At 35.4% G+C, this 27995-nt stretch overlaps 1 protein-coding gene and 1 pseudogene across 1 annotated transcript in view; both read right to left on the bottom strand.

Annotated features, from left to right (window-relative positions):
• Positions 1–320: 320 nt before the first annotated feature.
• Positions 321–5167, bottom strand: LOC145089476 (putative aldo-keto reductase 5 pseudogene; annotated as a pseudogene).
• A 1391-nt stretch (positions 5168–6558) lies between these two features.
• LOC145089475 (phenylalanine ammonia-lyase-like) overlaps positions 6559–27995 on the bottom strand; it is a 71498-nt gene continuing 50061 nt past the window's right edge. The window contains 1 exon segment of the mRNA XM_079027910.1: positions 6559–6756. Within this exon segment, the coding sequence (XP_078884036.1) occupies positions 6559–6756 (198 nt within the window).

Genomic DNA, 27995 nt, shown 5'->3' with positions numbered 1-27995 from the left:
GATTATGAATTTTATTATAAAAATTTAATTATTTTTATAACCATGGTTCCCCACCTCTTATAACCTAGTTTTACAATATATATTTCCAAATAAGTGATTAGTTAGAAGATCTAATGATACTTTGGAATCCCTTATTTGTATGATCGATAAAGATACCTATAAAGGTGAACAAACGACAAAACGCTTATATTTTGACATAATAGTTTTAAACAGCCTACACCATCTTAGAAATTAAACATGAAATCATATTTATTCGTTGATATTATATTGTGATATTCTTATTGTAAAATAAAGTTAATATCTATATAGAACTTGCCAAACTATAGACAACATCACTTAAGCACTCCAAGATGACAAGAGAGGAGTCTCGATGTCCCGATATGTTAGCATACTTGCAATATTACGGGCCCCTTTTATTGAAATAGATGAAGCAATAGATTCGAGTTCATCCATTTCTTCTGGTGTTAGCTTGATAAATAAAGCACCTATGTTCTCTTCAAGGTTTTCTATCTTGGTGGTTCCTGGAATTGGCACCACATCATTTCCCTGGTGATGAATCCAAGCCAATGATAGTTGGGCAGGAGTACACCCTTTCTTTTTTGCCATCTCATTGACCCTCTCATACAAGATCTTGTTATACTCAAGATTGTCAGGTTGAAATCTTGGCATACGCTACAAAATTACCATTTTTTTATATGAGAATAAAGTGAGTATAGTAAAAATACAAACAAATTCTTAAAAAGATGGTATATGACATCCTGCGACATGAATACACGTATATTGCATATAATGCAAATACAATATATATATATATATATATATATATATATATATATATATATATATATATATATATATATATATATATATATATATATATATATATAGAGAGAGAGAGAGAGAGAGAAATAATTAGTTCATTGTCATGAATTACGCCATAACAATCCTTTCATTGATATAAAATATTATTTATTTTAAATATTGATTAGATAATCATATAATAAAACCACATTGTCTTAATGACATTTAGCTACAGGTTGCACATTTATTTTTAATTTTTTTATTATATTTAGTTAACTTATATGGACATCTCTCGGTACTATTATTTTTAGTTAAATTAAAAAGATATTATTTCACATTTTTTTAGTTTCTATTTTTGTTTTGTTAAATTGACATTTCCATGTAGCTTTTATGTTTAATATTATTTTTAATTTTTTTCAACTATATAAAGAAATAGTATTTGGATATTTTTTAAATTTATTTGATATTTTGATTTATGTTTATATTTAACATCATATTTAAATTAATATTTAGCTTGGTAATATATTTAAAATAACACACTAGTTTAAATCATTGAAAAATCAAATTAATGAGGTTAATAAAGAACGGATTTTGATATAAGTTAAAAAAAATATGGTTATTGTTAAATAGTTAAAAATTGAATTATTGTTTTTAGAACTTTTAAATAATTTTTGAGTTATTATTTTTTATTTTTTTTTAACTTCTTAATAAATAAATTGTTGGTAAAATTTTAATATTTATTTGACAAATTGATATATGTTTTGTACTTAAATGTTATATTTAAATCAATAAGTGAAATATTATATTGAAAACATAAGAGTTAGTATTAAATTTAAATAATAAATGCGTTTAATATATTAAAAATCAAAGTGTAAAGATAAATAATTTAAGATATAAGTTAAAAAGAAATCTTTAGTGGTTGTCTCTAATTAGTTAAAAGTTGAATAGTTATAGAAGTTTAGTAAATATGATGCAAGTCATTTTATAATAATAGGAAAATATCCACATGTTATACGTATTTAGATTATGTGGTTAAAATTTGATAAATATAGGTTATCATATTTCCGTACTTTATCATCGAAATTAATTATTTAGTAATAAATTTCATTAATATGGTAAATAAAATTGTAATTTTTTTTTTATTATAATGATAAAAATAATGTATATTTGGATCACATCACACAATGGCCTCTATCGCTCGTCAGTTGGACTGAATATAATTCTTGATTTAAAATTAACTTTTCAATTATTGTTTTGTTAATTAATTCAAAATATATTTATTTGATTTTTTTATTTCAAGACTTTTACATATGACTTGTGTATGAATAAAAGTAAATATAATTCTTGATTTAATATTTATTTTTACCATTTATTATGATTAAATAACATAAAACATACTTATTTGACTATTTATTAATTTCATTCATGATGATTTTTTAAAATGTCAACCATTAGTAATGTAATATAATCTACAATTTTATTGTACTATCCGTTATTGTATATATATATATATATATATATATATATATATATATATATATATATATATATATATATATATATATATATATATATATTTACTAAAAAAAATGTTGATGGCCATCCATATAAAAGGTTTTAAGATCATAGATCTTAATTCATTATAAAACCGTCTATTATTAATTATTATTGTTAAAACTAATTTGAAAATTTATAACTTTATTTATAGGTAAAAGATTTTTTTTTGTATTAATTCACATTAATTAAATAATTTAGAGATTTTATTATAAACATTTAAAAATAATCAAAGTTTCCATTTAATATAATGCTATAAAGTTGACATCTTTTATTATACATAATATAATAAATAATTGATTCAGTTTTGAGATAAATTTGCAAAACTGTCTATGTGGTATTTATTTTTTTTGAGTTGGCCAAACATCCACTTTTTTTAGTTTGAAGGTCTTTTGGAATAGTTTGTTTATGAGTTAGTCCATGATAAACTTAAAAGGACTAATCTACCATTCTAATTTGTTTTCCTATTTTCTTAAACATATTTCTCTTTTATTGAAAATTTTAGTAGTAAAAACAAATAAAGAGACCTCTCTCCCTCACACACACCTAGCGTCTGCTTTCTTTAATCTTCATAATCTTCATTGATAGAACTAAAAAAAATCCAAAATCAAACAAGAATATATGGCATAACAAATTCGTTCATCCTTAAACGACGGCTACTAGAGGATGGTGGCTGCGATTTCTAATGGTGCTTCTTGTTCAAGGTAAGAAACTTAATCGCTTTCTTGTTGTCCTTCTTTTGTCTAGAAATCACCACCACCGAGATGGTGGCTGCCGCCACCGGCCACCACTAATCGAAAATCAGCACCAAGACATTAGTAGTAGGCAGTGATGATTTGGAAATCTTTCCCCAATCCTTTTGTTTCCTTGGGTGTTGTTTGGGTGTAAGAAATAGACCCTAAGCGAAAGGAGTTTTTAATAACATAAATTAGAGGGCGTTTGAGATTAGTTTTTAGCTTCAAAATTTCTTTATACAAAAGAATTTTTGTAAAAGAAGTTTTTTAAATTTTGTTTGAATTAGCTTTTGAGGGGCAAAAATGACATTTAATGTTGTTGAGTAGGGAGTGTATTTAATGATTGGTAAGTTTAAGGGTATTAATATAATTTACTTTCCATTTGTTTGAAAAGTTACAAAAAGTCACGTTTGACTTTGACAAAAGTTACTTCAAAATATCTTTTATAACTTTCCAAATAACTTTTATATTTTTTTGATTTTTCCTAAAAGTAAAAAGTCTAAAAGTTATTTAAAAACCAATGCCAAACACCCTCTTAACCATCATCTTTCACTGCATTCATTTTTTTGTAAGATTGGAAATGGGTAGGCGATGCAGATTAATGCGAAGCAGTTTTTGACTGCATGATTTTTTTATTTGTTATGCAGTTCAATGGCATGATAGAAATTCTGATTTTGTTTGGATTCAATGGAGTTGAAGTTCGGTTTGGCTGAATGAGACTAGAAAGAAGATGAAGGATGATCGACTGATGTTTCAATGAATGGTTGGTTATACTACTTCGATTTTTGTGATGCTTCGTTCCTGATTTGTTTTGATAATGTTATGAACGAAATTGGATTCTATATGCTTTGATCCCTTTCCATCTTTTATCTGATTCGATAGGGAGATGTTAGATCAAAGTATTTTTTTAACTTTTGAGCTTTGAACACAACCTTGGATATGAATGAGATTAGAAAGAAGATGAAGGATGACAGAACACATACATAATGGAGATGTGTATGTGTATGTGGTGAAGATGAAAAAGCACACATAATTTTGAGTCTTGATTTGTTTAGAACATACATGGATTTAAGATTTGTTTATCCAATAGGTTTTTTTTTTTTTTTTTTCATTTTCATGTTCAGACAAAAACATCCAGAAAACCAAAAAACTTTGATCATCTTCATCACGTTGATGTTCGGGATCTACCTTTTCATTAGTGTTCTAGAGCCTAAAAATTATGTTCTTCAGAAGCTTGAACATCAATGGCATAACAAAGAGAGATTGGTTTTGTGTGTATCTTTTAAAACTAAACCTTTAATTTTTGTGTGAGAGAGAGAGAGAGAGAGAGAGAGAGAGAGAGAGAGAGAGAGAGAGAGAGAGAGAGAGAGAGAGAGAGAGAGAGAGAGAGAGAGAGAGAGAGAGAGAGAGAGAGAGAGAGAGAGAGAGAGAGAGAGAGAGAGAGAGAGAGAGAGAGAGAGAGAGAGATATGTGTGGATCCTTTTCTAGTGTTTAGTTTGTTAAAATATTAAAATAGATATAAAAAAATGTAAAAACAAAAATAAAAAGATATAATACTCATTTTAGTTTTGGAATGGGCCATTTCTCTAAACCTAAGAAAAAAATGCATGCCACACAAAGACCATTTTTGCCCGTTTTTATATCATGCCACTTTGGGGGAAACAAAGAGATACCAACAAACCTTACGGATGTCACTATCTTCCAACTTCTCCATCAACTTCGGACCAGATGAGAGGAACCCCCGTCCAAGGGGACTGTATGCAACAATTCCGATCCCAAGTTCTCTGGTAGAGTATGATATACATAATTACGAACATTGGATTTTTGGATACTTCATTAATGATAAAATTACAAAAAGAAAAAGGAAAACGAAGCATGCGGAAAAGAATAGATGGGATAGCGAACCTGCAAGTAGGAATGATTTCTTCTTCAACATCTCTTGACCACAACGACCATTCTAGTTGTATGGCTGTTAATGGGTACACAACATGAGCTCTTCTGATTGTTGATGCTGATGCTTCCGATAATCCGATATATTTGATTTTTCCTTCTTCCACTAGCTTCTTTAGTTCTCCCATCTAACAACCAAATAAAATATTTGAGGAGATTAATAGGAATTCCAGTTATGATTTTTAACGGAAGATTGCTGTTTGAATATTTTTATCTTTTTGCAGAATATAAACATCTGCCTTCGGTTTAACGTTTCCTCCAGTTATTACAATATGTTTGCGATTTTATATTCTAACCTAAATTGCAAGCTCAAACATGTAAAATTAATGCAAAAACTGGAAAAGATGAATACATGATAACTTTCAAGACTTCGGAAATATATATGAAATATTAAAACAAGGATCGTGTAAAGTGGAGGAATTAAAGACCGTGATTTCGATAGGCAAACGACTGTCAATCCTGTGCTGATAATAAAGATCAATGCAATCCACACCAAGTCGCTGCAAGCTCGCTTCACATGCAGCCCTTACGTAGGGGATCTCCACGTATCACCATCGCATCACCTTCGTATTTAATTCCAAATTTGGTACCCAGCTCCACATTCTCCCTCACACCTCCCTTCAAAGCCTGTATATATATTGTTTAATAATCAATAAACGTAAGTAATAAAAGCACCAAAATAAATTCACTGATTAATTACAAAGATGAAAAGATCCCATGCCACCTTGCCGAGAAGTATCTCGTTGGTTTTAGGGCCGTAGAAGTCTGAGGTGTCGAGAAAAGTAACCCCAGATTTAATGGCATGGTGGATGAGTTTGATCATTTCAGGTTCTGGTTTCGGGGCTCCATAGAAAGCCGACATACCATTACAACCCAAACCCTGAGCAGATACCTCTAAACCCTGTGAACCTAGTTTGATTCTTCGAACTCCTGTCATTCTTGATATTTTTTGTTCTATTACGTATACGATATAGATGAAGGAAACGCCTCATGGGTTTGTTCTTAAATAGGGACCGAGAAGTGATATGGTGAGAATCCCACGACGAAGAGTCTCTGGTCGAACCATGATGGACGTGACAGTTACCTACTTAGTAGATGCCTGGTATTAATATTATAAAATAAAAGGGTTTCTTAAATAAAAAAAAAGCTCCCAATATTCAGCCCCTCCCCTATCCATTTAATATCGAAAAAACATTATAAATGGTCTCTGTGTTTTTTCAGATTCTGAAGTTTAGTTCCGTAGTTTAAAAATCTCATAAATGGTCCCTATACTTTCAAAACTTTTGACAGATGGTCCTTATTGATAATTCCGTTAACTTTTGTCCGTTAAGTGAGAGGCATTTTCGTCATTTCACACCACAGGGACCATTTATGATCTTTTCAGTTATTTTTTTAAAAAAGAAAAAACTAAATATAATTATTTAATATATAAAATATCTTTCTCTCTCTCTCTCTCTCTCTCTCTCTCTCTCTCTCTCTCTCTCTCTCTACACATATACATAAATGGAGAGTTTACGTCTTAGTTGTGTTGTTCAGCACTTTGGACATGCGTAACTATAGGGTTGGCAAGAAACTGGAGCATCGAGCAATACAAAGACATTGAAATTTCTAAACCTTTGAACACGTAATCCAAACATGGATTCCGGCCACCAGAGAGATTGGTCGGTAATCTATTGTTATAGAAGTCATTTACAGGCTTTGAGAATTGGGAATGAAGGTCCTAATCAATGGTTTGGTCTAGACTTTCACTATAATAGGATATTTTGGTTAAATATCCATTTTTGGTTGTTTATGTATTAGTTTACGACCCTAATAGAGTTTACGACCGTAAGCCAGTTTACGCCAGTAAACCCAAAGGCCGGCCCAGGTCTGTTATAAATAGGGGTGTGCTAGGTCGTTTAATGGTTGTTGATGCCTCAGAGTCTCGGCTGCTATTCCACAAGTTGTACCAGACGTTTTTGCTAATAGAAGCGTGTGCAAGCTTGTTTATATTCTTGTTTCTACTTTGTTTCTGATTGTTAATGATTGTGTTTACTATTTGATCACTGGTAAGATCCGTTTCAGGACCTTACAATTGCTATCAGAGCAAAACCGGTGTCAAAGCGGAATACAATCGAGTTTTTGACTGTTTACAATTGAAATTGGTTTCTACTACGAAAGGGTTTCAATATTAATTCAGAAATCACAGTTTTCTCGAACTTCTAGGAGTTCACGACCCAAGCTTACGGCCGTAAATTGTGATTACGGCCGCAAACTCTTATTTGTTCTTGAACTGTAAGCTTGGTTCTTAATTCATAAATAGAGCATCTTCAACAACCGTACTCATCAACTGTAAATTCTTTTACGACCGTAAACTCCGACCGTAAACCGAGTTTACGGTCGTAAACCATTCCTGACCGTAAACTGTTAATTGACCATAACTAATATTTTTTAATAAATAATCTAATTTCTAATTAATATTAAATGGAGTCACAAAGTCAAACTCACCACCACGAGTTGGATTCTGTAATAGGCACAACTACTCGAATTCCAAGACTGTTGTCCGCTGAAGGATTTCCAGAATGGAAGTATAGGATTGAGAAGTACATCAAAATGAAGGACTTCAAAATCTGGAGAAGTATCATAAAAAATCCTGTCAGAATAACCACCACTATTATAGGACAAGTGGTTGATAAAACGGTTGAAAATTACACCGATGAGGACTTTGAAAAGGTGGAGGAGCAGGAAAGGGCTTGGGCCACTCTGACTATGGCCCTGTCCCCTGATATTGCTCAAGGTTTTAGGGAGTACACTTCTGCTAAGGCTTTGTGGGAAGCCCTCATTGAGGTATATGAAGGGAATGAAGACATGAAGGAGAGTCGCCAAGATATGTTGCGACAACGGTTTAACATGTTCAACTATATTCCTGGAGAAACTCTTGAGGCACAACTGCAGCGATTTACTACTCTTACCAGTGAGATGAATGTGGTCAGGATCTTTTATACCAAGTCTGAAATAAACAAGAAGCTACTGAATGGTCTCCCAAAGTCATGGGACATGAATGTAGTTGTTATCAAGAAAACTAAGGATCTCAGCCGGCTCTCTCTTGCTAAAACGATGGCGGTCATCAAGGCCTGTGATATTGATGACAAACAGCAGGAGATAAATCACGTGAATTCATACTCAGCTGCAAACCTTGGGATCTCTTCTAACAATGCTCTTTACTCTTTCACCTTTCCTTCTACAGGTCAACCCTTTGCTGCTCAGCAAGCTCAAGTTCAGTCTTTTTCCACTCCATCAGCTACTTCACTTCCTGTTGCATCAGCCATGCCATTCTCATAGAATCAGTCGTTCGTTGCTACTCAAGCTGCTTCTTCCTATAATGTGGCTTCCTCATCAAACGAAAAGGAGGGTGATGAAAATCTTGCTCTTACTACAAGGCTTGTTAACTGCTACAATGCACTTGTAGCTGGAGATCTTCCACCCCAATTGTCATTTGCTGATCTCGATCAAATTCATCCTGAAGACGTAGAAGAAATGGATATCACATGGCAAATTGCCATGGCAGTTTTCAGCGCAAAACAATTTGCAAAGAAGACCGGGAAGAACAACTGGGGGATGAGTGCTGACAAGAAGGTAGGGTTCTGCAAGGGAAAGCTACCATGTTTCAACTGCCACGAGCCAGATCACTTTGCTCATGAGTGCCCGAAGCCAGACAGAAGATTAAACAATGATCGGACAATAGTTGCAATAAGAAACAATCAGAGTGGTGCACAAGTCAACAGTGAGAAGGCGATGGTTGCGCAATCCTTTGACTGGGAGGATCAGATGCAGGCCCTGAACATATCAGGACCTGAAAATGCTCATTTGGCTCAGGTTGGTTGTGACATCCCCAATTTCTTGGCCAGAAAAGACCGATTTGTTTATGATTTGTTTTATAAATCAGAGTGATCGTTTAAAGAAAAAACGGTTGCGGAATTTGTTCCAAAAACAAAATATGATAAGAGTTTATCAAAGCATTTCTTTAAAGAAATGTATTTTCACTATATAAGAAAATCTCGGGATGTCATGTTCATTATAGACCAAAAGCATAAACAGAACAAAATAGAGCTTACAATAGTTATTTATAACTACTGATCTATAATCCAAAATCTCTCGTCAAGTCCATCAACTTATACCCTGGTGCCATTACCTGTAATGCAAAGAAAACTGAGTGGGTAAGGATTGGGAGCCTGGTGAGCATATAGGGTTTTCAACCCACAATAATACATTTATTATATTCAATTATCAAACAATCAACCCAATTACTCATCCCCATTATCCTTTTTATTTCTTAAGGTTTTACCCTAAGAATCAACTATCCTTTATCCATTCGTTCCTAAGGATTTTCCTAAGGAATCGGCACGAATTCCATTGCTGCCAAAATTTATCTATCAGGTACTAAAGTCATAGCTATCAGGCGCTAACTCCATAGTCACCAAGTTCACTTAACAACAGGCGCTAACTCCATAGTCACCAAGGTTTATACAATAGGCGCTAACTCCATAGTCACCAAGGTTTATCTAACAGTAAGCACTAACTCCATAGTCACCAAGGTTTATACAATAGGCCCTAACTCCATAGTCGCCAAGGCTTATACAATAGGTGCTAACTCCATAGTCGCCAAGGCTTATACAATAGGTACTAACTCCATAGTCACCAAGGTTTATCTAACAGTAGGCGCTAACTCCATAGTCACCAAGGGTTATCTAACAGTAGGCGCTAACTCCATAGTCACCAAGGTTTATACATTAGGCGCTAACTCCATAGTCACCAACTATCTCATCTACCCATGTTCTACCCAACATTTTCGTAGATACAATTACTTACACAGTTTAAATCATTTAACACCTGTATAAAACATCAATTCTATGCCCATCTCAAATAGACAAATAATATATAAACACATAGCACGTATTTCATAGCAAATACTTCGTATTTATGTGTTAGAAGAAAGTGATCACATAGTCACTCAAAACATATACTTAATACATTTAAACAATACTTGTATTAAAATCGTGTTATGAGAGGGACTATACACTCACACATATAAACAACTTTATATTATACACATATCACGTATTTCATAGCAAATACTTAATATTTATGTGTAAGTTGAAAGTGGCCACACACTCACTTGATCAGAAGATGATCGGACAGCACTACGACTTGCAGAAGTAGTATTCTTCGGTAGATCTGGAAGATCTTCACACAGCGGGTTTCTCGCGGGCAGAGCTTCGGCTCAGAAACTCTTTTTCTTATCGGGATCTTCAGGCTTCGGGGCTTGCTTCGGGTCTCGGGGTTGATACTGAGGCTTCGAGGGTACTTCTTTGCACGTAAATCGAGGTAATATGGGTGAGAGATGAGAGAATGACCAACCAAACTTGGCTGACCTTTTAATTCTATTTATAGGGCAAAAATTGGCCCTTGCCACGTCATGGCACCTTTTTCCACGTCGTGGGCTTCGTCGTCACTGCATGTGTCATCGCAAGTTGCATCTGGGGGACTCCCGGAGGTGTCAGAAGACTGGCCATGTCGTGGCACTGCTTGCCACGTCGTGGTATCTGATAGATTTGGGTTTTCGCGCCCCGAACTTTAGAAATTCTTAACTTTTGAATACGAACTCCGTTTTCGACATTCTTTATATCGACGCGAAGGTGAGATTATGCTCTACAACTCTCGTTTCGACTCCATTGGCTAATTTTTACTTTATTTTTAATATATTATAATTATATTACTTATATATTATTTTTAGTAGGCCGGGACAAGAAAACTCTGTTATAAACTCATAACTCCTTCGTCTGACGTCCGTTTTTGTACGTCTTTCCGTCGTTGTACTACTATCGATGAGATCTTCAATTCTCATTTAGATTGTTTTGGATAAATGTCGCTCTAACGTAAATTCGCTATTTACGTCACGATGTGTCGTGCCGGTTCTGTCGCGAAACTTCGACAGGTCATAACTTCTTCGCTATAACTCAGATTTCGATGTTCTTTATATATACGGAAACCTCGTAACATAAACTACATCTTAGTTAAGATTACTCCTTCTAAATAATCTTTCCCAAAAAAGTCATTTTTGACGCTTATTCTCTCTAAATTGACTAGCCATGATCTACGGGCGTTACAATTATCTCCCCTTAGGATGATTACGTCTCGGAGTCATCAACGAAATTGGATTCGTATACTGACTCCATAAGGTATCTCTCCATCCTAAGTAATAACCTTGATGCTCAATCCTGCATCTACTCTTTGTACTATGTTGGACTTTCAATCATAACCTTCGAGTTACAAAATAAATCCTTTTAGAGGACTCCTTCTTCTTAGGATAAGTACATTCCCTTATCTATTGTAACAGACCGATGGGTCGTGTTCTAATGACCTCTCATCTTATGATGCAACGTTTTGACTCAAGTCTCTTAGAGTCAAATTCCAAAATGGAATATACATTCCTGCATATTCTAATGTGATATGATCACATTTTAGCATGTAGCATTTCAATCTTCTGACTTAAGTCAAATGCTACATCGAACTCGGTTCTCGGAACCACGTAACAAACTCATCGTAGTCGGACTTAATTCGATATGACCACTAGGGTCGGAATAACAACCATCTTACCAGCCATTATCGAAACAATGGTAATGATATACTCGAATAAAACATAATCAATTACAAGCTGCTTGGTAACCTTGTGACTTTCCCTGATCCAAGCGTGAGCCCTGTGCTTCTAGTAGTATAGATCTCTACTACTATTCACACCTACTCATACTCGTCCCAAGTATTGTTTCGCAGTCCCCAAGTCCTAAAATCACAAAACAATTTAACATATACGAACGTGTCCAATTAATCATAAAAATTTTCCTAGACTCTACTAGGACTTCTTCCGTGCGCATCTTCTATCATCAATCATGCTTCAACTCGATTGGTGATGGAAATTCCAGATTATGGGACGACTTCAAGAATTACACCAATCATTCCATCATCCTACCAATCGAAGGTGTACTTTAGACGTACTGTACTCCTCTAAACGTTCCGTTATTTGATCAAACATATACTAAAGGCAAGACACCACTCTTACGATATCTTCCGATAGGTGTCATTCACTATCATAAGCCTTTCATTTCCTCCATTTAATCAATTCTCTACGAGTCTTCACCATAACGTTTTGTACATCCAAGCAGACGTTCGGTGCACCGGGCAAGAATTTAAGATAAGAAAGCTTTATTTACAATAGACGTATAAATCTCCTTATTACTCTGAAACGTTTACATGCTAGTTCTAATATCGTATCAAACGCTTAGAATCCTAAACACATAAGGTCTCCAGATCCAGTCGGCAACAGACCATAGATCCGAACAAATAAGAGCATATATGGAAAACATATAACATTTAGCACCTAAAAGAATTTTAGGCATCATTCCTAAAATATACTAGTGCTCGTGTCTTAAAATATGGTAGAAACTCATCTCACAATCATCACTTAGCATTCTAAGTTTAAGTCCAGAAATCCTACAAATTCCTAGTTCGCTTAAACTAATGCTCTGATACCAACTGTGACATCCTCAATTTATCGACCAGAAAAGACCGATTTGTTTATGCATTGTTTTATAAATCAGAGTGATCGTTTAAAGAAAATAGTTGCGGAATTTGTTCCAAAAACAAAATATGATAAGGGTTTATCAAAGCATTTCTTTAAAGAAATGTATTTTCATTATATAACAAAATCTCGGGATGTCATGTTCAATACAGACCAAAAGCATAAACAGAACAAAATAGACCTTACAACAATTATTTATAACTATTGATCTATAATCCAAAATCTCTCGTCAAGTCCATCAACTTATAACCTTGTGCCATTACCAGTAATGCAAAGAAAACTGAGTGGGTCAGGCTTGGGAGCCTGGTGAGCATATAGGGTTTTCAACCCACAATAATACATTTATTATATTCAATTATCAAACAATCAACCCAATTACTCATCCCCATTATCCTCTTTATTTCTTAAGGTTTTACCCTAAGAATCAACTATCCTTTATCCATTTGTTCCTAAGGATTTACCTAAGGAATCAGCACGAATTCCATTGCTGCCAAAATTTATCTATCAGGTACTAAATCCATAGCTATCAGGCGCTAACTCCATAGTCACCAAGGTTCACTTCACAATAGGCGCTAACTCCATAGTCACCAAGGTTTATACAATAGGCGCTAACTCCATAGTCACAAAGGTTTATCTAACAGTAGGCGCTAACTCCATAGTCACCAAGGTTTATCTAACAGTAAGCACTAACTCCATAGTTACCAAGGTTTATACAATAGGCGCTAACTCCATAGTCGCCAAGGCTTATACAATAGGCACTAACTCCATAGTCGCCAAGGCTTATACAATAGGTGCTAACTCCATAGTCACCAAGGTTTATCTAACAGTAGGCGCTAACTCCATAGTCACCAAGGTTTATACATTAGGCGCTAACTCCATAGTCACCAACTATCCCATCTACCCATGTTCTACCCAACATTTTCGTAGATACAATTACTTACACAATTTAAATCATTTAACACCTGTATAAAACATCAATTCTATGCCCATCTCAAATAGACAAACAATATATAAACACATAGCACGTATTTCATAGCAAATACTTCGTATTTATGTATTAGAAGAAAGTGATCACATACTCACCCAAAACATATACTTAATACATTCAAACAATACTTGTATTAAAATCGTGTTATGAGAGGGACTATACACTCACACATATAAACAACTTTATATTATACACATAGCACGTATTTCATAGCAAATACTTAATATTTATGTGTAAGATGAAAGTGGCCACACACTCACTTGATCAGAAGATGATCGGACAGCACTACGACTTGCAGAAGTAGTATTCTTCGGTAGATCTGGAAGATCTTCACACAGCGGGTTTCTCGCGGGCAGAGCTTCGGCTCAGAAACTCTTTTTCTTCTCGGGATCTTCAGGCTTCGGGACTTGCTTCGGGTCTCGGGGTTGATACTGAGGCTTCGAGGGTACTTCTTTGCATGTAAATCAAGGTAATATGGGTGAGAGATGAGAGAATGAGCAACCAAATTTGGCTGACCTTTTAAATCTATTTATAGGGCAAAATTGGCCCTTGCCACGTCATGGCACCTTTTTCCATGTCGTGGGATTCGTCGTCACTGCATGTGTCATCGCAAGTTGCATCTGGGGGACTCCCAGAGGTGTCAGAAGACTGGCTACGTCGTGGCACTGCTTGCCACGTCGTGGTATCTGATAGATTTGAGTTTTCGCGCCCCGAACTTTAGAAATTCTTAACTTTCGAATACGAACTCCGTTTTCGACATTCTTTATATCGACGCGAAGGTGAGATTATGCTCTACAACTCTCGTTTAGACTCCATTGGATGATTTTGACTTTATTTTTTATATATTATAATTATCTTACTTATATATTATTTTTAGTAGGCCGGGATAGGAAAACTCTGTCATAAACTCATAACTCCTTCGTCTGACGTTCGTTTTCGTCCGTCTTTCCGTCGTTGCACTACTATCGATGAGATCTTCAATTATCATTTAGATTTTTTTGGATAAATATCGCTCTAACATAAATTCACTATTTACGTCGCGCTGTGTCGTGTCGGTTCTGTCGCGAAACTTCGACAGGTCATAACTTCTTCGTTATAACCCGGTTTTCGACGTTCTTTATGTATCCGGAAACCTCGTAACATAAACTACATCTTAGTTAAGATTACCCCTTCTAAATAATCTTTCCCAGAAAGTCATTTTTGACGCTTATCGTCTCTAAATTAACTAGCCCTGATCTACGGGCGTTACATTAGTGATGATGCTCCCGCTGAGATTGTTGCAGCTGAAGATCAAATGATGGAGCTGCAGTTTGCATTGATTGCATCCTCTTATCCTGAACCGAAGAAAAGGAATGTAAGTCTACCCTCATGCTCTCATGCTTGTATTGATTATGTTAAAATTCTCCGTGAGGAAATTTAAACACTACGTAGTGAAGTAGAGGACCTTAGGTATGAGGGTTACCAACTTAGAAAAGGATAAAAACCTCTTAAGGCCCAATTAGAATCTAAAATAAAGGACTTTAGAAGACTTCAGGAGGACTATAGTAATAAATTTGAGAATTATGACTACATAAAGAGACAGAACACTGAGTTATTGACTAAAATTGAAACATTAAAGGGCAAATTTGAAATTGCTGATTTTGATTTTCGAAAATTTGAGGTATCAAGTCAGGTAGTTGCCAATATGATCGATCACTGCATGCAATTTAAACATAATCAGTCAAAGGGTCTAGGATATAATTGTTGGGTTTTGAGCATTCTAACACTCCTAAGTGTACATGCAACCCTAAATACCTTGGATCTATGTTTTCTCTATTATACATGCAAATATGAACATCCAAGGTATTATCCTAATCTAGCATACAAAAACAATGAATATAACAAGATAGAATACAAACCTCTTTGATGTAGAATGTCTTCATGAATCTTGAGTGCCTAGTGCCTCAAATGTGACACCTCAAATGGTTCACACAACACCAAACACACATGGAATAACTTGAGAGAATTCTATATAGTTAGGGTTACACCATGTAAACCCTAATTGACATGGCCTTTCATTTCCATGATCCATGGGTACAAAAACACCATGAAGCATCATATGGGTTTTAGCCCAACTAGATAATCCATGGAGCATTAACCCACTATATAAGTATGGATGATTTGCACAATCAACCCATATATTTAATTAGTCTTCTTTTGATCACTTAATTAATCCTAGATTAATTCTTGATAAATACTAATTAAATAATCTTATTATTCTTATTATTAATATACTAGAACTTATAATATATTAATAACCATAAGTGTCTTATTTCTCTCATTTAGTCTATCCGAGTGCATGATGCCATGCAACCCAAATGGACCATGCCGGGTCGGGTCAAGTCTCACTAATTATAGTTATGGACTTAGACATTAATCCAACAGTCTCCCAATTGGATAAGTCTAGAACTATTATTGCGTATGACTTCAGGAATCGATCAGCAATCGTAGCTCTCAAATGCTTCTGTCGAACTCTGACCTTGTAGATGAACTCTGACCTTTGTCAATGACTTGTCCATTAGATAAGGGATCATATATTCCTCCATTCTAGATATCATATGGACTGAGACATGGATTATAATCATTCTCTCTGTCCATTTTTTGTTTCCCGATTTCCGATTTATGACGACTGACTAATTGAACAAATCAAATCAGTCCTGGCCCGGCCGAGCACTTCCAGTTGTCGTCATCAAATCATCGAGGGGCCCACATATATCGCTTTTATCCCGAAGGTAAAAGGAATGGATAAACTTTGACTCATATGGCTTGTTCTACTACTTGTTGAATCATACAAAAAGGCATGTTTTATAACACCGAGTTACCAATTGCGTTTTCGTGCAATCAATGTACAACCAACTCATAGTAACAACTCATATCTCTAGGTTTGAAGAATATAAGATATTATCGTCTCATGATCACTCGTGATAAAATCCATGAAGTGATTCCAATGAGCGCAGGTTGAATCGAATACTCAGAACTTATGAGCACTCATGAGTGTTGTAGCCCTTTGTCCAACATCTTAGACCTCTACAAGCCAACCCATGACAGTCTTGATTCATATCTACTTCCAACATATGAACGACTGTGGATGGTTTGAATAACTTATTCATTCTGGAAGAATAACCTAGTTTATTCTGGAAGTCAAAACATGCAAAATGAAACACAAGAATAATTGAATCCAATATGGTATCAAAACCTATGAACATAAATAAAACACCTTTTATTTATCACCATATGATTACACATTATTCATTGTATACTTTTTCAGCCATCAACTTTATTCTTGAATTTAAAACAATAGTTGTCCCATGCTCCAAGCATGTACACTATGTTTTCTAAACACTAGTCATGTCATACACCAAGTATGCATACTATTTTTGTCTATGATCTTTACTTTGTGAAATAGATCAATTGAACATAACTCCAATGATCCTCTTTTCACAGTCCTAAATCCTTACTGAAAACGCAAGAATTCCAAATTCATGCCATTTACTGAAATCAGTTAGATTCTAAACTTATATGCGTTGATCCTCTTGTAATGATTATGCACAAAGTCAGAAAGACTTGACAGAAGATAAGCTCCTTGGAAACATCCTTCTTGCATTAAGTTTCCTAATCTTACATAGATTGAATAATTTCTAACTTTGAAACATTTCCATATTCCATTTTGACTATCACTTCTGAACAAGAGTTGCCCCCTTACAGATTATGTCAATATGGTCCTTACTGAATTATCACTATACTTCCAACTGTCCTTAAGCACCCAATCTTTGGTAAACCTTAGATTGTCCTCGACAATTGATTAATCCTTTTAGTCATTTCCAATTCTAGACCTTTTCCCTTCTTAATACCGCAGGCATTTGGAAGATTTTAGAATGGATGAATATAGCACATGTAATCGATCCTATATCCGAAGCATATGCGACACGATTCATGATGTCTCACATAAAGACTAAACCATTCTTTTGCTATACTAGTTCGATTTCTATTTGCCAAGTTCTCATAATTCAGATTATGAAAAGGGATGCCGTAATCATAATCGAATTTTAGAGCGCAAATAATGGACAAATATACATAATTTCCTTATGTTGAGCCATTCCAACATGAAATTCATATATATATATATATATATATATATATATATATATATATATATATATCCTTGACTAAATGATTAAAACCTCACGATCTAAGCTTATAGATTTGAGATGAAGTACAATTTCCTCTCCCTTAATTATAGCAAAACAACCTTTTCCCAATTGAAACCTTTTGTTTTCTATAATTAACATTGCTAACTTGCAACACTTATCATAATTATGATGCTCCCACTAACGTGATGATTATTAGCATAACACTTATGCTCCCACTAGCTTTGACATGTACTCAGAAATCAGCTGACTTTCTTACCAATGTTCAGTTTTCTGATACTATATTGTTTTGATAAAACTTTATCAAAATCATACACCTTCTCTTAGATAGCTCATGGGTGTGTCTAAACAATTTCAAGAACTATGAAAAGGAATGCCGTAATCATAGTCTTGATTGTTTTGACCTTTGTTACTTCTCACAAGTCCAAGTTAGTGTGCCGGTAAACCACACACGCTCCACTAACGACTTTGAGAATGCAAATCTCACAATTGCTATCTAGCTAAAATCTACTTAGTGAAAGTGTTTCCTCACCATCATTTTCATGAATCGGAGAGAAACCTTATGACACTTAGATTTTTATAGTGTATGAGTTCCTACCCATATGAATTTTTCAAAACCATAATCATAAGACAAGGATAATGACAAATCCACAACCATATGGATTGAACTCAATCTTATTTTCTTGCCACCTAGCAGCTGAAGGGCCTGCCATTGCTTCCAAGTTGTTATGCAACCAATTGAGAACTCTAAGAACTCATGTGCAAAGCCAACTTTAATTGGAATGGCCACAGAATATGTCAACACGATAGGTTATGAACCTTAAGTCATGTGCTAGTGAAGAACTTTAGGTTTTATTCTTGATTAGTTCTTGAGACTTTCAAGACTTTTAAGACTCCCACTATCCTCTTGACATATAAGACTTTCTTGTCAAACATCCAAGAGATAGTGTGGAATCTAATCAAGACAAACACTTCACACAATTGGCCTTAGTTGGTCTTTGTTTTACCCAAAACATCACAACTTACCAATTTCAAATGTACAAGAGTAGAAAACTTTTACTCTTACATTTGACAAGTGTTTTAAACCTTCTTTAAGACATGTCACTCAAGTTACAATCTTAGAGTATAACTCTGAAAATTGTTTTTGGAACGAAGTGTGAATCATCTTCTTGATTTAACCACTTTAACAACTTGAATGATTCCTAGTTCCGGTCCAATTGAAACTTGGGTGATGAGAATCTTTCCTTATTTGGTAAATTTAGACATTACCACAAATGAAAGAATCAATTTCATATTTCCACTCTTGCTATTAATGGAATCATATAAGCAACAATTTTCCTCAAATGCCATTGTAAGGATATTCTAAAATAAATAAAATCAAAATTTTTCCTTTTATTTTAAAACTTTGTGGAAAAACTTATCCTTACAATCCATATGGAAACTTGTTGTTATCTATTCCTAAGCAATATCTCATAACTCCTAAGAAGTAGCTCAAGAATCCGATCTTCAAACTACGCGATAGAAATCCATCTACACGATCTGATTCAGAATATTCTTTCTTTAAGTTTCTTCACTTTTCTTTGATTCTTAAAACATCACCATGTGACCCAGTCACATCATGTATCAAGAATCTCAGAATAGAAACTTAGCAGAGTTAGATAGTGGACTTTACCTGAAGTAGAGTCAAACTTATTGACTTTAACATCCTTAGGTAAATTTGGTAGCTTCGCAACTAATGACCCTTCCTTTGGCAATATAAACATATGGATGCTTTGGTAATGAAACATGGGGCTATCATAGACTTAGCCTTTCTCTTTGCCATTTGGTCAACCGAGTTGACTATGGTCGATCCCTTTTCATTGGGAAGAGAATGCTTTTTCTGGATTTCCAGTTTCCATTGTCAATGTCCAAAAAGTTCTAGGAAGTTGATCTTAGCAAATAGATAAGATCATTAAGGGTCTTTTCATAGTCTGTTTCATAGGAGTCCCAAAGGAACTCACTATGTGACTTAGAAAGTGATTGTACCACCAACTTTCTCAAGACTTTGACACCCAACTCTCCCGGCTTGTCAATATGTGACTTCATCTCCAAGATGTGATCACACCTAGACCTTGCCTTGCCAATAGGGCTTGAGTGACCTTAAACTTTTCAAGAACTTATGGGTTAGGGAGAATAATTGGAGGAGGTGAAAGAAGTATGATTTCCATGGGACATCATCTTCATTTAGGAAAGCTTGTTTCAAGAGATTTGGGAAGATCATAAATGTCTAAACCATACATCTTTTGAGAGATAATCAAGATATTTGATCTAAAGTACTTAATATGACAACCAATATGAAATATTAAGGCTAGGACCCAACAACCTATTTTATAACTTAGAAGAGGGATGCCGTAATCCAAGCTATAAAATATTTGAAGGTAGGTGAATGACGATTCACCAATTTCCACCAAGATAAACGAAATGTATTATTAAGTTTTAATTGGATTTGAAACTCCTAGATCTTTTAGATTCATTGAACTATTCAATGGCATGTTTCAATCTCGAGTGTTCCCTTTAGGTTTTGTGACTGGGATGCCGAGGATCACAAAACAAGGTGTGAAGTAACCATGCAAATTACTTGGTACCCTTAAGTGTGTACCCCTCAATCGATGTGCCGGTTAACCACACACGCTCCATCGATACTATGATAAACATTAAGTTACCCTTTGCCCAGCTTGTTAAATACGTGTTAGTGTGCCGGTTAACCACACACGCTCCTCTAACCGACTTAAACAAAGTGAAAAGTGTAATTTCATGGATTAGCACCTTATTCACATTTTCCTATGTAACTAAGATTGGGTATGTATAAAAGGTTTAGTTACTTAGTATTTATCATTAATACTTTTAATGAAGGGAGAATTCTAGTCCTTGTCCTACCCGTTCGGCTAACGACCCTCCACCGGTCAAGGAAGCCGTGGGTGAGAGTGGACACCCATTAAACTGCCATTTTATAGGCAGTAACCTTATACCCCCCTTATAGACCGGCTTCGTGAATGAGGCCTACTAACGGTAAGACTGACTTTACTCTTATACATATATATATATATAAATATTATTAACTTATAATATTATAAAGTATAGGGGTTGAATTTTAACTTTTAAAATTCTAAGGGCTAACTTGGAATTAAAGTATTCATAAGAGAAAACTTTACAAATTCCAAAACTTGAGGGCAAGTTTTGAAACTATTCAAAACTAATTAATTCCATAACTTATGTGTTTAAAGTAGTTTTAATCCAAAAACTCTTTAAGTTCCATAACTTGAGGACAAGTTATTGAAGACTTTAAACTAATAAAAGAATTAACTTTTCTTTATTTTATAACTTATGGAATTAATTAAGGTTACACTTTTTATTTATTTGTTATTTAATGAAGAGACTCTTGGTCCTCCATAACTTGAGGACAAGTTATGGAGTCATCAAACCATTTAATTAGAACTAGACTCTTCATTTTGTAACCTTTGCCAACTTTTATGAGTGTTATGAAACTTAAATGTGACTTTTCATATAACTTGAGGACAAGTTACAAAAACACATTTTAGAATCAACTCTTAGATTAATTTGTATTGAAAACAACTATTTCACTCAACTTTTGTATTAATCTAAGCAACTCATAAGAACAATATAATTGAAATCAAACTTTTTCATGTAATTAGTCTAAACCTTAAACTAATACAAAACATGAAACTATTGACAGTTATTTTTGAAATTGGATTAGCATGAACATTACCACATCAAAAACAAGTTTATAAGTCCAAAAACATCTTAGGGTAATGTTCCTAGTCCAATTCCAGCCAAAAAAGTCGAATTTATGCTGTCTGGGGTCCAACTCGTCGAGTGCACGAACCAACTCGGCGAGTTGGATGCATTTTGCCTTGGACTCGGCGAGTCCATTCATGGACCCGGCGAGTCTGCTGGGCAAACAGCATCAAAACTCGATTTTTCAGCTACTTTTGCAAGTATAACAAGAAAACAAGCCTAAGCTCTGATACCACTGTTGGGTTTTGAGCATTCTAACACTCCTAAGTGTACATGCAACCCTAAATACCTTGGATCTATGTTTTCTCTATTATACATGCAAACATGAATATCCAAGGTATTATCCTAATCTAGCATACAAAAACAATGAATATAACAAGATAGAATACATACCTCTTTGATGTAGAATGTCTTCATGAAGCTTGAGTGCCTAGTGCCTCAAATGTGACACCTCAAATGGTTCACACAACACCAAATACACTTGGAATAACTTGAGAGAATTCTACACTTCATGAAATTGGCTAGCCCTTCTTTTACACACACTAGTGGCCGATTTTGGTCAAGAATAAGATACATATATAGTTAGGGTTACACCATGTAAACCCTAATTGACATGGCCTTTCATTTCCATGATCCATGGGTACAAAAACACCATGGAGCATCATATGGGTTTTAGCCCAACTAGATAATCCATGGAGCATTAGCCCACTATATAAGTATGGATGATTTGCACAATCAACATATATATTTAATTATTCTTCTTTTGATCAATTAATTAATCCTATATTAATTCATGATCAATACTAATTAAATAATCTTATTATTCTTATTATTAATATACTAGAACTTATAATATATTAATAACCATAAGTGTCTTATTTCTCTCATTTAGTCTATCCAAGTGCATGATGCCATGCAACCCAAATGTACCATGCCAGGTCGGGTCAAGTCTCACCAATTATAGTTATGGACTTAGACATTAATCCAACAATAATAAAGTGCCTCCTCCTTTCAATCATTCATATCTGTTTCAACCTTTGTCCAAATAGGAGATTCCCAATGAACCATCCATGGTTTACGGCAAGCCATCTAGTTTTGTTTCGGGAGGATTTATAAATATTGAAAGTACTAACATTTCTACTTCTCCTGCAGATCAATCCTTAAATCAGTCAAACCATGAAGTTGAAGGATCTGTTTCTAAAAATAAAACTGAGTATGAACCTGAAGTTTTAGTTTTAAATAAAGACATTAATTATTCTGATGTTGCTAGTGACAATGTTTTTTGTGATGATTATGCACCTTTTGATACTTTTTTGAATGGTTTTAAAGTGTTTGATGATGTGGTTGGAAAATCTTACTATTTGTGATGATAATAATGAAAAACCACCATTCTCACAAGTTTCTCCATCTGATGCACCCTCACTTGTCTCACAATCTAATTCTTGTTCATGTTCATGTGAGAAAAGCAAGGGTGTTGGTATGCAAAACAAATATGAGAAATGATGTACAAGTTTTAACAACAACAAACATATATGTTTCAATTGTGGTATTGGTGGTCATATAGCTAGGAATTGTCCCAATAGAATGTTTGTACATTTTGTGTCACGAAGAGGAGAGAACGAATCCAGAGGAAGGTCATTAACTAGAAAGTCCTCTAGAACTCATTCTCGGAATGATGATTGGAAGGATGATCGTAGTAGAAAACGGGTTGTTTTTCAAAAGCATAAAAGGGTCTTTCATAACAAAGTCCCAAACAGTTTGCCAAAACCGAACATGGCCAAGCCAAGATCGGTTTCGTCAAGAAGCAGCAATGGGTCTTCAACCAATTCTGGTAGAAAACCCAAGTGCTCCAAGCAAACTGATCAAAATCCTATTTCAAAACCACCCGAGACTGTTAGAAAACCTAATTATCAATGGTTGCCCAAAATAGCCTCCAATCCATCATCTGTGTCCTCTAAAAAGTTATTAAATTATGATAAATTAGAAAAGGCATCGGGACAACCCAGGAAAGTAATGACCTGGGTTCCAAAATCTAAATGAACCCACATTTTGCAGGGACATTTGTGGGGGAATGTCGTCAGACCTTGGTTCGTCGACAGCGGCTGCTCCCGGCATATGACTGGAGATATAGCCCAACTAAACAACATTCAATCTTTTAATAGGGGATATATTTCCTTTGCGGGCGGAAAAGGAGGCAAGATCACTCAAACAGGAACCATCACAAATGGGGTGTTAAGTTTCGAAAATGTCAACTTTGCTCCCGAATTGAAGCATACTTTGTTGAGTGTATCTCAGATATGTGATAAAGGCTATTCTACGCATTTCACTGATAAGGAATGCATGATTCTCAAGCCAGGCTTTGTCATTCCAGAAGAGTGGATTCTGGTAAAATCTAAAAGGGGTGGGAATGATGGGTTTTGAGTATTTTAGCACTCCTATGGTTTACATGCAACCCTAGAAACCTTGGATCTATGTTTTCTCTAACGCCCATGCAAATTTCATTTTTCCAAGGTTTACTTCCTAACTAGCATGGCATGGGGAACATGTAATATAAAACTAGTAGAAGTACATACCTTTGTTGTTGCTTGGATTCCTTGAAGACTTTGTGAGCCTAACACCCAAAATGTTGTGCCTTAAATGCTTCACACAACACCACAAGACTTGGAATAACTTGAGAGAATACACTTGGACTAAAAATCGGTTATGCCCTCTTAGAACTCACTAGTAGTCCGATTTTGCTAGCTATAGGGCTCCTTTTATAGTGTTGTCACAATTAGGGTTTACACATGAATGCCCTTAATTGTCATGACTCTTCATTTCTAATAATCCATGGGTTTGTAACTCCCATGAACTATCCATGGAGCTCCAAATGGTTATAACCCAACTCCATAAACCATGGATCATAAATCCACCATAAAAAATTAGATGATTGTCATAATCAACCCTATATATTTAATTAGTCTCATTTTGATCACCAAATTAATTCTAAATTAATACTTGATCAACACTAATTAAATAATACTATTATTAATATATTAGAACTTGTAATATATTAATAATCACAAGTGTCCTTTCTCTCATTTAGTTTATCCAAGTATTGCAATGCCATGCAACCCAAATGGACCATGCCAGGTCGGGTCAAGTACATACTAAATAAAGTTATGGACTTAAACCCTATATCCAATAGTCTCCCACTTGGATAAGTCTAATAACTGTATTTGCATATATGACTTCAGGATCCGACTAGCAATCGTAGCTCTTTCAAAGTCTCTTGGAACGAAGATGATTATGATACGCCATTTAAGATAAGTGATCATATAATCCTCTGCTCTCAAGATATCAGTCGGACAAACACATGGAACATGGTCTTACTTATTGTCCAACATTTTTTTTCTTGATCTCTGATTTGTTTCGAAATAGGTAAAAACCAAATCATCGAGGGGCCCAAATATCGCTTCTATTTCTAGAAGGAACAGATAAAATTCGACTCATATGCTTGTACTGACTACTTGTTGAATTATGCACAAAATCACGTTTTATAACATCGAGTTACCAATGCGTTTTCATACAATCAATGGATAACCAACTCATAGTCAACAACTCATATCTCTAGATTTGAAGAATTATATGATATTACCGTCTCACGATCACTCGGGATAAATTCCATGAAAGTGATGCAAGTGAGCGTGGGTTAAATCCAATACTCAGGACTTATGAGCACTCATGAATATTGTAGCAAACATTTCTATGTCTAATGCACCTTAGACAAATCTTACAAGCCAAATTCATGACAGTCTTGATTCATATATACTTCCGACATATGACCGACTGTGGAGAGTTTGAATAAATTAATTATTCTGGAAGTCAAAACATGCAAAATTGAAACCATAGTAAACGATTAACATAAGATAGTAACACTTTACTCATAAATAAATAAAAACTTTTATTTAATCATCAAAATGTTAATTACATTTTACAAGTTTCAGAAATCTAATTATTGAAACTAATATCATCCTTCAGCCCGATGCGCCTCGCATGCTGTAAATGCTTAACCCTACTCAGTCCCTTCGTGAGGGGATCTGCTGTGTTCTCATCCAATGATACCCTCTTTGCCAAGAGGAGTCCTTCTTTTATTCGATGTCTGATGAAATGGTATTTTCTGTCAATATGCCTAGATCTCCTGTGATCTCTTGGTTCCTTAGCTAAAGCAACCGCACTTTCGCTGTGACAGAAAATTTCCATTGGCTCATTTATAGCTGGTACAACTCCAAGGTCTTCGATGAAGTTCTTTATCCATATTGCCTCCTTTTCTGCTTCACTCGCTGTTATGTACTCTGATTCACAAGTAGAATCAACTACTGTCTCCTGCTTGGAACATTTCCAAGTAATTGCTCCTCCATTTAGGATAAAGGCCCAGCCTGACTGAGAGCGGAAATTATCCTTGTCAGTCTTGAAGCTAGCATCACTATATCCTTCCACTCGCAAGTCATCACTGCCACCGAGGGTAAAGACCCAGTCCTTAGTCCTCCGCAGATACTAGAGAATATTCCTTACCGCAGTCCAGTGAGCCTTGGTAGAGTTCCCTTGATATCTACTGACCATGCTTAAAGCAAAGGCCACATCAGGGCGAGTACAAGTCATAGCGTACATGATAGATCCCATAACGGAAGCATATGGTATATGACTCATCTCTGCTATCTTAGCCTCTGTACTCGGACTCTGAGTCTTACTCAGCTAGGCATTACTCTGGATAGGTAGTTCCCCTATCTTGGATTCTTGCATGTAGAACCTCTTTAGCACTTTATCCAAGTAGGTACTTTGACTAAGTCTAATTAGTCTCTTACTCCTGTCTCTCATTATCCTTATCCCTAGGATATAGGCAGCTTCTCCAAGAGCCTTCATAGCGAAACACTTCCCAAGCCAGGACTTAACCTCCTGCAAGGTTGGGATGTCATTTCCTATGAGCAGTATGTCATCCACATAAAACACCAGAAAGCTGACTGTACTCCCACTAGCCCTAACATATACACATGACTCATCTTCACTCTTCGAAAAGCCAAACTCTTTGACTTTCTCATCGAAGCAAAGATTCCATCTACGAGATGCTTGTTTCAATCCATAAATGGATTTCTCAAGCTTACACACCCTATTGGGGTACATTGCATCGAAAAAACCTCTAGATGAGCCATGCAAACATCCTCAACCAACATTCCATTAAGGAAAGAGATTTTGACATCCATTTGCCATATTTCATAATCATGAAATGCAGCTTTGGCCAGCAAAACTTTAATAGACTTAATCTTTGCTACTGGTGAAAAGGTCTCATCATAGTCAACTCCTGGAGTTTGAGTAAAGCTCGTTGCCACCACTCTTGCTTTGTAGGTGTGTACCTTCCTATCCATGTCGGTCTTCTTTTTGTAGATCCATTTTCACCCAACTGTTTTACGACCTGGTACATTGTCAACCAAGTTCCACACTTGATTGTCATACATGGATTGAATCTCGCTATCCATAGCCTCCTTCCATTTAGCAGACTCGGGGCCTGCCATGGCTTCCGTGTAATTATTAGGTTCATCCAAATCTATTAGTGTACTATCACTAATAAATGTATCACCTTCAGTGGTATTGTGATAACCATAATAAAATTCAAGTGTGTTCCTAACTCTAGTGGAACGCCTCGGAGGTACGGAATCATCTACCGGCTCAACAGGAGCTTCTTCCTCAGGTTGTTGATAGCGTTTGAGGTTCCTTCACCACTTGACTCTTGCAGCTCTTCAAGGTCAATTTGCCTACCATTGTCCCCTTGGCTTATAAATTCTCTCTCACGAATGACTCCTCTTCTTGCTACAAAGACCACATTATCACTGGGTCTATAGAAGTAGTAACCAAAGGATCTCTATGGGTAGCCGATGAAAATACATCTCTCCCCTCGAGGTTCAAGCTTGTCATGAGACTCGCGCCTCACAAAAGCTTCGCAACCCCAAATCTTGATGTGGTCTAGATTGGGAACCTTCCCAGTCCACATCTCGTGAGGTGTTTTTGGAACCTTTTTGGTAGGGACTAGATTAAGGATATGGGCAGCAGTCTCTAAGGCATACCCCCAGAATGAGATTAGTAACGAAGCTCGATTCATCATGGAACGAACCATGTCTAACAAGGTTCGATTACGCCTCTTAGCCACACCATTCAACTGTGGTGTCCTGGGAGGTGTCAATTGTGAAATGATCCCACATTCCTTGAGAGAGTCGAGGAACTCTGTACTAAGATACTCACCACCACGATCAGATCGAAGCATCTTAATGTTCCTGCCTAATTGATTCTCTACTTCCTGTTTAAACTCTTTAAACTTTTCAATGGTTTTTGAATGATAC

Source organism: Lactuca serriola, chromosome 2 (genome assembly GCF_051521515.1).
Source record: "Lactuca serriola cultivar US96UC23 chromosome 2, Lser_US96UC23_V15, whole genome shotgun sequence".
Taxonomy (NCBI): Eukaryota; Viridiplantae; Streptophyta; class Magnoliopsida; order Asterales; family Asteraceae; genus Lactuca; species Lactuca serriola.
This window is presented reverse-complemented; position numbering and strand designations above follow the sequence as displayed.